General features: G+C 30.5%; 1 protein-coding gene across 5 annotated transcripts in view; it reads left to right on the top strand.

Annotated features, from left to right (window-relative positions):
• The window catches only part of LOC106678871 (glutamate receptor ionotropic, kainate 2), a 676475-nt gene that overhangs the window by 593863 nt on the left and 68095 nt on the right, over nt 1-14517 (top strand). For all 5 annotated transcript variants that reach the window (XM_067049421.1, XM_067049419.1, XM_067049423.1 and 2 more), the window contains 2 exons: nt 6127-6327; nt 8333-8437. In XM_067049421.1, the coding sequence (XP_066905522.1) occupies nt 6127-6327; nt 8333-8437 (306 nt within the window). The remainder of the gene's footprint in view (nt 1-6126; nt 6328-8332; nt 8438-14517) is intronic.

Consider the following 14517-nt stretch of genomic DNA (forward strand, 5'->3'; position numbering starts at 1 on the left):
TAATAAATAATTTCATAAATATTTACTTTTTTATTTTGGTAAACGTAAACAATTATTGACATTATATCAATTATTAGACAAATATTAGTTTTTAAATAACAGTTTCCTGGTTAAGTAATTTAATTTAGATCTTTAATATGTTTAGATAAATTAGGCAGAATAGCACAAGATAATATTGAAAAACTAATATTCCGCCGTAGATTCTGTCTGACGTTAGACTAACATGGAACCCATATGCCAGACTTAATATACAAGTGCTCTATTGACAATTAGGTCATTGATATATTCTACTGACCAGAATAAATGATCTATCGACAGACTATAAATTATTAAACTGTGCGAAATCATTAAACCAACATTTCTCAGGTATTTTTTATTTTATTTTTGTCTGTTTTTTTCTTGATATCAGTTTTAAGTAGTCAAATATATCAATATATCGAATTAAAATTGTTGAATAAAATTATCGATATATTTCTTTAAAAGTATCAATATTTTACTAACATCCCTGACTTTAGGTTGCAACCTTGTACTATTCAAAGTGAATAGCTAGCTCATATCTAGTAACGAATTAAAAGTTTGAAGTGTTTTAAATGAGTTTTGAAGTTAAATTATCTTTTTAGAAAACAGCAGAGATGGTTTAATCCACACATCACAGATTAAATACATACGCCCAGTTACGTTAACTTAATACAACCACCAGACCGAAAGAGCTTTGATCTGTTAGAATGCTTGGAGGAATATTTCGGCAAAATTTAATATACGCGTCCTCCAGAATGATGGAAACTCTTTTACGAACCTAAAACAAGGAAAACTGCCTACTTTAGTATTCTGTATTATTATGTTAAACGGAACTGAAATTACTAAATTGAATAACCCTAGGAACGAAATCTTTGTTTATAATAGTGTTTAGTGGCACTTATATAAAGTACAACCTATAAACCTGGGAAAGGTTTGTGTGATTAAATTTAAAGTATAATTATATAACAATTCTTATGTTAATGAACATTATTACAAATATTCATTTCCCGACTAGTTCAGTTATGGAATACAATCTTTTAACTTCCTATCTTGTCATCAGATCACAAATTAAAACACAATGGTGCTTAATTCATTTTCTTTGTACGTTTCGGGGATGGTGCGTCATACTCTTCAGCATTTATAATTTAATATTTGATTATAAATATAAGATTTTGTACAGTCTATTAATATATTGTCTAAATATGTAATACAATAAGATAACAACAATAGCTGCATATCTCTGGAACTCCATTCCCTCAAACATACGTCATGCACCAACCCTTCCCTCGTTTAAATCCCCTATATTTCACAACCATTTTCTTCACCAATCTGACCCATTATTGTAATAGTACAAATATTTTGTAATTCTCTTTTTTTTTTTGTTTTTATTTAGTCAGTTAGTTTTTTAATTAATCTATTTTTTTCTCTGTATGTAAGTTATGATTAAGCGTTGCCACACTGTTTTATGGCCAATAAATATTATTATAAAATTTAAATTGCCTTTGTAATTGTTCTAAACGGACCTAGTCCCAGAACAAACTATTTTCATTTTATTTCAGTAAAGTCAAACAAATAACTAACTTATATAATCTACCTCAAGTGGTTTAAGTCAATTTTGTTAAATATATAACTACTATAAGTAAGTTAGATGAATGACTATATTTTAAAAAACATACATTTTCTACTATTTTATTATTATTATTATTATTTATTTATTTAATACAAGATCGGTCTTGTGGGCCTTACATAATTGATAAAACCATGACATTTTATTTTATTTTTTTAAATTGATTATAGGGGGTATAGTCTCGTACAAAAGACACTCCTAACTATACATAATGTTGTAATTAAAAGAAAATAAATAAATAAAATAATGCTTTTCAATAAAAGAGAAAAGTAAAATTAATAAAAAAAAAATAAAGACATTTGTAGATCTAAGAAATAAAATTGGCCTCTAATGATAAACAAAAAAGTTAATTTGAAAAAAAGACGAAAGAAGAGAAAAAAAAAAAAAAAAGCAAAATAGAAGTATTGTGAATAATAGAATTAATAAATATAGGATTCATAACAGAATGTCCTGTAGCAGCCTGGGCTTCAGTCTTCGAGTTGAAGTTGGGTTTCCCAAGTTCTAGGTCACTGATCCTTTAACTGTCGGCTGGGAGTAGAACTACTACAATTTTAAAGTATTAAAGGGATGTTACGAATGGTGTTGGAATCATTTCCTGTGAAAATGATCCATCTACTAAGGAATTGAAGCGGCTAACTTAGCAGCCTCGTAAGTGCAACGGCACCGGTTCGAATTTGGCCTGGAATGAAAACCTTCTTCTCTCCCTCATTCTGGTTAGAATAATTTGGTTCCCTTACCCTTAACCGTTGGTTAAATAACCATCTCTCTATTTCAGAAGTAATTAGAAAGGAAAAAAAACCTCGGTATGTATCGCAGTCTGTTCATAGTGTGATTGTTCACATTTCCAATTAGAAAATTTTAAGATTTGAGTCGTGTGTTTCATTATAAGTACTTATAAAAGACCTCAATATTTTATATTTATTGCGTTGAGAAGAATATTAGTAATACATATAAAATAAAAAATAGACAAAAAAATAAAGAAGGATGCGGTTAAAGAGGAAAATATCAAGCTACTTAGAAGATATTTGTCAGCTAAGCGGATGGAAAGACCCCATACATTTTTAATAAGACTCGGAGACGAGGAGACATATTTATGCCCCCAGTTCCCGAGCTGCTTGGTATGCGGCCGGCTTAGGAGGTTGCAATCCTTCTTCAATGCCCTTGTCTTCGGATAGACCAGATTCGATAAAGAACTAATCTGCAAACAGTCGGCGACTTAGTTTCTTATGCCTTAGCATAATTCCTATTATTCTTAGAATATAAAATAATACCCCTACATGGTCAGTCTTATGTCTTAATATTACTATCTGAGCGTCCACCAATTGTTCTGAATGTGAGAGGTCCATTTAGGGCTAGTAATCATCATGTAAAAATTAAACTTAACGTTGACAGGTGAGAAAAAAGTTCGGTCATAAAATGCCTCTAATTAAGGAAAACCAAAAAACAATTGTTTTAATATTTAAGGTTATCTGGAATGTAAAAATAGAGTAAAACATAAGCGATGAAAAATCAACGAAATCTAGTTGTCTGAGTGATACGATGTTTTTATCAATGGTCAATAATATTTCATTTTACTTAAAAAAGGAATTTTTATCTAAAAAATTTAGTTTTATTCAAAATATTGTTAACTGAAATGCAGAATCTGGTATACTTTTAAACATTACTGAATTTTTGAGAAATTTAGTATTAGGGATAAAAATATATAATATTTATTATTATATAGTATACTCATCACCTTCACCTCATTCCTCCCAACAGATATTCTTATTCCCGGCCGGAGCTGTTTTCTATTTAGTCTATATCAGGAAGAGTACCCCAAGGTCCAGTGCTCGCTCTACTGCTTTACATTACATACATACACAACATTCCTTACAGTTCTAACACTATAACAATAACATATGCAGATGGCGCAGCAATCTCAAGCGAAAGTTTTACTTGAAAATAATCAGATTCCAATTTTTTTTTTCTGTAAATTCTTTTCATTGTACAATAATAGATTTCTTGAATAGTAAAAGCTGCTACAATTAGGAATACAAAGAGGAATAAATATTAGCCTTCTAAGTTTTTATTATGATATATAAGTATATATGCGTAGTAAACCAAAGATATAAAAAAGAAAAACAAATGATAACAATGATGCTAATAAATTTGTTTATATCTTTATTGAGATTTACATAACACATAACAATACATTTAGTAAATTTGTTGTAAGTTTGTAATGGAGTGATACAGGCGTGTAGAGAAACTACCCATTGGTAGCACTCTAGTAATGTTTTATATTAGAAGTTCTCGAGGCCATCTTCTTTTCAGGCTCCTCGGAGGATTGTCAAGAATGGATGAGGAAGTAAGATTAGAAAATATTGGGTTTGCGTGGTTAGGGATTTTATAATGGAAGGAATGATATCTGGTTCGGGGTATATCGGTTATTTATGGAACATTAAGTTATAAATATATGATATATGATTTTATTTGTGACAAAATGAGGAGCATTAAATATTTTACGAAGGATTTTGGATTGTAAGGATTGGATACGAGAGGAATTCAAAGCTAACAAAATTAAAAGAAAAAAATACAAACATGATATCTGTGAATAAAAATATAAATCGATAAAATAAAAACTAAGTAAATAATAACAAAATAATTTAAATTACAAAATAAAGAAAATTATATTTACTTAAAAATAATATAAATACATGACACACATTCACACCTAAATTCATGACTCCAAAGAAAACATTTTACACCATCGTAGTCTGACATTTTACGTAATAATTATGTAGGGTTCACATATCAAGAAAGATTTATCCCTTTTCAAACATTCAACACTAAAAACACTTTGTTGGAAATGGAACATACACATTTACTTACTGAAACTACTTATTCAGCATATGTACATAGTATATATAAAATCATTCAACCTACGAGCAAACTTTAAATTCTTCAACCAAAAACATTCAGGACAATCCCAAAACTTCCTGGATACCTAAGCAACGTAGCTTTATACCCGGAATTTCACGAATTGTTAACCAACGCAAAATTGTCCACCAGAAACGCTTTCATGACAAAGTACTAGGATATTCTAACACATGCCACACAGGGCAAGTAGAAAGCTGAAGAAGAGCTGCGTAAGGAATCTTTTCATCAAACAATCAAAGATAGCATGCTAGATGAATGTACTACTGTTCATCTTTCTCATGACATTTCCTCAAGTTATTCATCAACCAATGTACTATTTTTTTATGCTATTGAACATTACGAGTTAATGAGATTTTGATTTAATTATTTTACTCATTATTAGTAATTTTTTTAATATAAATTAAACTTTTTATTTATAATCGTGCATTGGGGAAAATCATAAGCCATCTTGCTTCGAATATATTTGTTATACATTCACCATTTACAATATTTTGTGCCGGGAATAAAACCAACCCTACAACGAATTTATATTTTCTACATCCTTCGGTAATATTCCACTAATCCTTGTCGAACAGATCCGCTACCTAGGACTGCTTCTGAACCACTCACTTGGAATCTTCAAACAAAACAGAAAACTGCACGTCATATCCAATTATTACAACAATCCTTCGTAAAATCCTCAATGCTCCTTACTTTGTCACAAATAAAATCATCCATAATGACCTCAATTTCGTCTGAACAAGACATCAATCCTTCCATTATAAATTCCTTAGTCACCCAAACCTATCGGTATCTAACATTTTTTTCATTTTCATTTCCTGATAATCAGTGTAGGTGTATCAAGCCATTTTATAATAATTCACATTACTTAGTATGTGACAACAAAGTTTTTATTTAAAAAAACAGTAGTTAAATAGTTAAATTAAATAAACAAAAAAATGTCGAAGTATGTATTAGAAGCATGACACCTACGTAATTTTTTGCGATGACTCGGTAAAAAAAAAAGTTATGACTTAATAATATCTATAAAGTATGAACCTCACCAAAGATTTGTCCTGTCTCATACCGCTCAACTGGGAATTCGTTATTGATCAACCTCCCTTTCCATGCGGCATCTTTCCCTTTCATATAATTTTAAAATGATCCCCACTTTATATTTCTTGTGAGTCTATGACACAAAGGCTGTGTGATTTTTTCCTTCTCTCACATGGTAGAGGTAATCAAAGATTAAATTGCAATGAATTAATCTTTTTTATGTAAAGCTTTATAAATCTTTTTTATATTTCATACAATACATTTATTTAATTCCATTGATGTCAATGAATTTATATTATTTTCATCTCAAAAAGACTACATAATAAACCTCTTTTAAACACTTTCGAATCAATTAAAAGTCTTTTTATATATTTCTTTATTCATATTCCTAATATATTTATTAACACATATATGATTAATACTGGTCGAATATTCTCATATAGTACAAGGAAACTCTACCAGCTGTAATCGAACATTGAACTGTTGATTATGATTAGTTACTGATGATTGACGTTGGTTGTGATTGACAGGAACGACCCTACGTGATGGTCCGAGAAGGCAACGTGACGGGCAACGCCAGATACGAGGGATTTTGCATCGACCTCCTCAAGTGGGTCGCCACTGAAGTGGGCTTTCAATACGCCATCCGCCTCGTACCGGACCACAAGTATGGCGTATATGACCCGGAGACCAAGCAATGGAATGGCATAGTTCGCGAGCTGATAGAGAAAGTAAGTACCCTTCGGTATTTAGTATAAGGAATTTCGATCATAGTTGTAGAAGATAGAAAATAGTTATTAATTTTTATATGGTTTAACTTATAACTTAATTTTTAGTATTATTAGTTTACTTATATATTTCTACTTTTATTTAAAATCCACTACTGCTCCTGAAAAGTTTCAACTCAATTGAATCAAAAACTATTTATATAAACAGGACAGCAACATTAACAACTTTTTTTTTTATAATTTATTTATTATTATTTACAACTGTATAAAAATATATACAACAAGTAAATTTGCTGTAGGTGACATAGTGACATGATACAAACATGTGGAGAATCTACCCATGTAATAGAACTCCAATAACAATTGTAGAGGAGAAGATCGCGAGGCCATTTTCTTTTCAGACGCCTAGGAGGATTATTAGGTAATGAAGGAGTAGCCAGATTAGAAGCAAGTGGATTTGGGTGGTTGGGTTTATCATGGAATGATTGGTATCTGGTTCTGGCCAAATCGGCAACATATGAAACATTGAGGTCCTGGTGGATGACTTGATTCGTGACAATGTAAGGAGCATTAAGGATTTCGGACTGTAGGAATTGGATTCGGGAAGAATTTGATGGTTTAGTTGAGCCCCAAAGCCCAACTTCGTATGTCCAAATAGGTCTTATAATAGACATTTGTCTAGTAAATGTTGTAATAGTCGGAATTGACGAGCAGTCTCCTTTCTTTTCAGTCTTGTATGAAGATTCCATGACAGTCGCTTGACCAGATGTCCTATGTAACGGATCTGTTCGACAGGAATAAGTAGGGTATTATTAAGGATACTGTGGGGCGAGAGATCATCGATTTACGATGAAGGGTAAATGTAATTTAGTGGGATTTATTGGAATTTATTTTAATCCTCCAGTTTTGGCCCCATTCTTCAAGGGTGGTGATGTGGGATAGCAGGGTTTGGGATACAATTTAAGGATCATTGTTTACTGACAATAGACATATGTCATCGGCATACGTTGTGAGAATAGTATGAGGATGGGTTGGAATGTCAGCTGTAAAAACTGTATATAGGATTGGACCTAGGATACTACCCTGAGGTACTGGTTTAGGTTTAGAAGGAGTGGAAATTTAAAAATGGTATACTTCATAAATTTGTTCGTTTATATCTCGAAAATTACGATTTTGATAAGTATAAACTAAATGATTATACTGAAATAAATTCCTCATTAAAATTCAAGTATATTACTTCAAAACTGGTTAGGATAATGAATGAAATGAAAAAATAATTTTATTCTGGGACATATGTTCCCTAAGAATAAATACATGGTTCATACATTAAGATTTTTGCCTGGCAAGTAAGTCTTATAATATTAGTCAATATATGCCTATTTATTTGATTACAATGATGCGGAGGTTTGGTTACACAATATGTGAAGGAATAAGTGTTGTTCAATGGAAATAATGGATGAGGTCTGGCGAATGGAGATGGGAAGAGAATTTCAGAAGGAGGTTCCAAGTATGACGAAGGATTTACTAAAGATCTATGGGGTTCTATAGGAGGGCATTTATAAATCAATCGGTTGGGATCTGATGTTTAATGAGTGGATGGCTGAACGAAGAGTGAGCAGATCAAGTGTATAGGTAGGTTTTTGATTTTAAAAACTTGGAATAGGAAAACACCAAGGAGGTACTGCCTTCGGGAGGTTGGATAGAGCCACTTCAACTCGGTATACCAACGGGAGATTTGAGAGCGTTTTAGAAATCCGAAGACAAATCTTACAAAGCAGTTCATGAGTATCTCCAGTCTCAACTCAAGATAATGGACATAATGTAGTTATATTCTTGACATATTGGAGTCGTACATCGTATATATACGTCGTCGCCGTTTGTCGACCAATCCCGTGTATAAAATAATGTTTTAGAGTTAAGATAATAAAGTAATTATGTATAAACTATATTTCAACATATACTAATTAATTAAAATATGTTTTAAATGGTTTTGATATTGAATTTCCAGAGAGCGGATTTAGCTGTTGCCTCAATGACAATAAACTACGCCAGAGAAAGCGTCATAGACTTCACTAAACCGTTCATGAATCTAGGAATTGGGATATTGTTTAAGGTGAGTAATATGATTATTATTATTGCATCTTTTGTCTGTTGTGTGCCATGGGTGTAATGTTTATTATATCGTTATAAAATGTATTCATATTCCATTCAAATGACTTATATTTTATTTCTAGGTGTATCATTTTATTCAATTCAACACCGCTTTTCTTTCTGTCCTGGACTAGATCAATACATTTTTTTAAATTTTATCTTGTCCAATCACTAATTTGAGATTTCCTCAGCCTGATGTTGTATACCAAATCGTAAGATGAATTTACTCTAATAAGACTCCATTCTGCTTATGACACCATCATAGTCTTGAACTCAGTGTACTAAGTGCGGTTCCACATTGTACAAGGTAGATGCATCAACAATAGTACTTGTACAGTTTTGTATTATTTGTACAGTTTTGTTATTATTTAGATTGTTAGTACCGAATACGTTTTGTTAGTTTCGTATTATGAACTAGCCTTTGTCAAGATTGGATATGATTTAATCCTTGCTCAGTATAAATATCTCTCGTGAAAGATTGAAAGAAAAAGTTGCAACCTTTATCAACAGTAACTTTACGACATGGTTCTAACCCATCCAACAAAATCCATACTAATTGACGCTGACTGACTATGTAGTCCGTTCTACTGGCTGAAAGAAATCGGGTTAATAAGACTAGGTGAACTGCGTGTTGTAGCATTCTTTCTTTGAAGGGACTCCAGGAATAAAGGTATGCAGACTGATTAGTTATTTACTGCTATTTGAGAAAATTCAAAGCTTTGTTTATAAAAGCTTCTAATAACTATCTTATATTTGCAATCATGTAATATTAAAACAATTTAAAAGAGTTATGCTTTTAATTAATTAATTTATTTTTAAAAAAATCAACTCTTTTTCACCACTCTTTCCATATTTATATAATTATCAATTTTATATAATTTTCATTATAACATTATAAGTTTTTCTTATCTATAACTTAGCGAAATTTCTTAACGTGATATCCGCATATTATCCATCAAGCGTTTGATTTTTATAACGTTATCTTTAATACATGTTTCTTCTAGCAAGATTAAGTCTATACTGCTAATTTTCGCTGCAATAAATAATTAAAGAGGTAAAAAATAGTTTAATTTTTTCTTGAAATAATATAATTGATATAAAGTTATTATATTGTTTCCTATTTATCTGGATCTCAGACGAGTCTAAAATCAGTAGCGACATGTACGGGTGTACCATTGTATTACACAGGGTTTACTCATAATAAACAAGTTGGTAATTTTTTTTATTTATTTTTTGTTAACTAGTCCCTCTAAAACATAAATAGGCATGAAGTATGAGCATTATGTGAAGGAGAGACATAAATACATAATGAGTACTACCTTTTTCTACCTTGAAGGTCTTAGTGAAATACTTATCTTTGTATTGAGATGATCGTTCTGGTGAAACTCTTATTGTTATATCACTTTTATATTATATCAACTGGAGGTAAGGGGCCTCCACAAGGTGATTAATTGTAAACAAATAAATAAGTAAGAATAATAATAAGAAAAAAAAGAAAAATTGGTAATTCGCATAACTGTTCCTTTTGAGTATCTCCGTGTCCATACTGCCTCCAGAGAATTACACAGTATTTGATGCGAAATATATTGCTCTCAGCTACATCAACTAATATGGCGGCAAATTCAGATGATCGAATCAATTCATATGAACTTCCTTGTTCCTATGAACACTTGATACTCGACACGCTTAACTTCCACCCCAGTTTGAATTTTCCCTCCTAATAGGTCGGTCTAGTTGTAGACAGACAAACCAGAGCGCACTGAACTGACCTGGTGGCTTAATATAATTAAACAGTTAGGACCACTTAGCTCAAATTGATCGAGGATAGAGGTGGGGGTTGAGCTATTGTATTTAGTCAGTTTAATTTCAATTAGACTACGCAGAGAGCTCTGAGCCTCTCTTCCTCCCGCAGGCAATAATTGACACGTTTCGACACTTAGTGAAATTGTCATTCGCTCCTCCTTCATTCCTTAGTGATAAATAATTGCTTATCGGCGGTAGGATTATTTGTATATTGCTTTGGGGCTGTGTATACAATGATATATTATATTTTATTGGAGTTTTGTCAGTAAATAGTATTAATATAATCTAGGGTGTTGCAGTAAGATGGGACGATTTCAAAATTATATAGTTTATAATGAGGTGTAGATAATTGACCGTAGATTAATAAGTGGAAAAGATGATCAGCAAAAAAACACTAATAAATAAAAAAATATTTATTCGTACTGACGTTTCGTCATCAGTGATATAAAAACAAAAAGAGGTAACACATTTAGAGAAACATAAAAAGAAAGTAACAAAAAAACTATTCACAATAAGTGGGGTATAGTTTTTATAACAATTGACGGCGCAAAAAACAGCAAAAAGTCCCACTTACATGGTCACACTTTTCTGTTATTGCAGCATACTGGTGACAGTAATATCATGCTGTTTTACTACGTAAATTTGTTAAATTTACTTTGTTCTTGACAACCGGTAAAAGTAATCATTGTCAGTTCTCTTAAAATAATTAAAATACTCGTAATCTGAAATATATGGTCATATTTAGAAACGAAAATATGGGTAAAACTACATACATTCATTTAGTGTAGTGTTCTTAAGATAAAAGAGACAGATAGACAACTAAACAAATAATTTCACATTATAATAGAAAACAAACTATAAATCTACAAGATAATTATGAAAATAATTTGGACTTCCGGAAAAACGGAATCCATACACAATTACCTCAACATCCCATATGTCCATTGTTATCCCATCCATGTTTTCAAATTTTAGACCCTTAGTCATCAACTTAATCCCTTATCACAATTCCAATCCAGCCCCAACCATCCCTATAATCCCGATATTGCTTTATTTTATTTTTTAAATTGTATTATTTATTTTTTTCTTTTTAACGAGACGGCAACTCTCTTGTTTTTGTTTTTCTTTCCCTTATATTTTTCCCTCCTTTTTCGAATTTCTCTTTCTCACAAGAAACTTGATTTCCATCAGTCTTTGCCTATATCTTTCTCCGTCCAGACAGTCCTGGTCGGTTATTTCTAGTCTTTCTGTTTCCTCTTTCATCTATCTGATGTATCCTCCTGAGCTTTTGTATCCTCGGATTTTTCGAATATATCATTGTATAGTCTCTCCGGGTCCATTCTTACCACATATCCGTAGAATTTAGTCTCCTGATCCTTATTTCTGTTTCTAGGTCTTTTGTGTCTTTGTAGATTTCTTTGTTGGGTCTTGGCTTGTATCCTTCTTACATCTTTTTGGGGCTGTAGATTCTTCTAAGGATTATTCGTTCTATTCTTAGTAATTCTTCCAGACTGGAAAGGTATGTGGTTTCCGTCCAGTATAGTATTATTGGTTTAACAGTAGTGTCGTATTTTCACTTTCGTGAACAGGTTTTTCTTGTTATATACGTTACGTATTATTTCTTTATATTATTTTTTCCTATATATATACAGCATGAATGAACACATATAACTCTAATTCTAGTAATTGATAATATTTATCAAATTATCATTTTTTTTAAACTCCGAACTAGTTTTCTGTGATATGTTATTTTTTTTTTAATTTAAAGGAATATATTTTTAATTATAAAGATTGGTTAAAGGAAATACTCGTACTAAATAATGATTTTATATAATCCACGACAAAGATATCCCAGTATAATTAAACAACCTTTGCTAACGATCGTTAAATCCAGACACACTTTATTATTCACCGAAGGTATAAAGTCATAAATTCTTAGATAAAATCATGTGAATTCATGAATAATCTTGTTGTGTTCACCTATATCCATCATAGAATCTTAATGAAGACCTTGCTTCCAGTTCCAAAGAGGATGATCCTATTCTACTGGAATGAATAGAACATGGCCCTATTTCCTATTCCCTTCTTTATTTTCCTGACCCATCTTCTCTCTTCTCTCGTAGAACAAATATAAATAAAATGTTAGTGTTTTTCTTTACAAAAATATCCTCTAATGCAAATGGCATTCTGTATTTATTTCTTGTTTTTCTTCATATTTATTTTATATTATTGAATAAATTAATGCTATTTAATTAACTCATAAAAGATAATTTATTTATATGATTAGAATAGTCCAACGCAAACAAACAAATCTGTATGTACATGCTGTAGCCTAAAAATATTTTTTTTTTAATTTTTAAAAATAACAATTAATTATTCCGATCCCATAAGTTTTTTTTTTATTAACAGTAATCAATCAGTGAGTGAGTTGTTACAATCAGTTTTATTATGTGAATTCCCTATGGTAATAATAATTATTCCTTTATATAGCAATATAATAAAGAGAATTATTCTTATTTAAAATTATTCTCTTCACTATATTTCTATATAAAGGCAATTGGAAGTAAAAATTGTTGATAGTAAAACATATTCATATTTGAAGAGTAAATAGCAAATAAAAAAGTAACTGTAATAGAAGAATATAATATATATGTTTCGGTCAAGACTGTTATTGGAGTCCTATACTGCTTAATATATATATATTTTAAGTTATATTAAATTTTAACTTCTTTCATCGTTGACAAAGGACTGGATATGTTAATATTGCTAATTTTTAACAAATTCAGTTTAACTTGCTTAAGTGGGTCCTGGATATGTGATTAATCTCTATTAGCGATAATTTCAATGTGGTTCCGACACATTAGCATTGAAATATGTGTTTTACTAAGTATTTTGAAACTTTTATAATTTACTATAGTTGGAACTTCGTGGCTCTAATATGATGTCTAGACAGGTTGTGACACGATTATTTACGAACATTTAAATCTCTTCTTGTTTTTTAGTCCTATATACAGATTTCTACGATAAAATTGTGAATAAAAATATGCAAAAAGTCAAAACGAAAGACATTCAAGACGGAGTGTCAAAGCGTAACGCAGAAAAACTATAGAAACCTTACATAAATATTTTGAGAGGTCAAATATTGATAATTCTGGAGTGAAACACCTTTAACCACTAAAAACCAACATAATTAATTTTTTAAACCATAAATGTTTGTATTGTTTTCAAAAGTAGATACATATAAAATATGAAAAATGCATTTTTTTTTTTTATTAACATTTCTACCGTTATAGAGAGACCGTCGAGACAACTGTCAATTTTTAAACGTAACAAAAAAAAAATGCTAAATTTTTTTTTAATAAGTTTTACAGCATCACATATAGTTTAAATAATTTTCCAGTTTATATCTAAATAATTTCAGATATATATTTTTGAATTATTTTATTTTAAACTGGATATAGTTCAATTATTTTTCCTAATTAAAGATAAAAAATTAAATAATTCCGCAAAATATTTAAAAAAAAGAAATAAAACTATTAAACTTAAGCCGATGTTTTAATCAGGAAATAAAATTAATACAAATGTGTTAAAAACATACAGCAAAGTAGGACTAAATTTCGGATTGACAATGTACTTAAATTCTACAGGACTCGTCTGGAAACTTTGACGATTTGGTTGGAAAGGAAAGTTGCTGGTTAATGGATAAAAGTTAAGAATTGGACAGAGCCAAATTGGATGGGGCCTACTGGTCCAGACAGTTTTGGCTGTGAACAGACTTGTACAAACCATTTCCAGCTAAAGAGGATAGAACTTTGAATTGGCTCTTACGTTTATATTTTTTTTCATAAAATTATTCATCTTGCTTTATTTTTATTTCCGCCAATTATTAATTAAGAAGTCTTAATAAAGTTTAACAATTTGTTTGATTCTTACTCAAGATTTATACATACTGCACTAAGCTTAAACAGCAATATTTGGTTTATAGAGTATTGAAATCAATTAGGCCCAATTTTAAAATAAAGGATGAAACTCATGGACAGAATAAATGGGGACCGAAGATAGAAAATCATGAGTTTTAAATTGATTTTTACTGATAATATATCAGTCTAAAAAGGTTTATAAGTACTTAACATTTTACAGTATCGAAAAACGTAATACCTTGTAACTCTTTAAAAAAAAATAGATTTCATATTTTGACATCATTATTAGTTAAGAACGGGATTGAAATTCTTTATTTAT

Source organism: Halyomorpha halys, unplaced genomic scaffold (genome assembly GCF_000696795.3).
Source record: "Halyomorpha halys isolate HHAL.00 unplaced genomic scaffold, Hhal_1.1 Scaffold165.1, whole genome shotgun sequence".
NCBI classification, from domain to species: domain Eukaryota; kingdom Metazoa; phylum Arthropoda; class Insecta; order Hemiptera; family Pentatomidae; genus Halyomorpha; species Halyomorpha halys.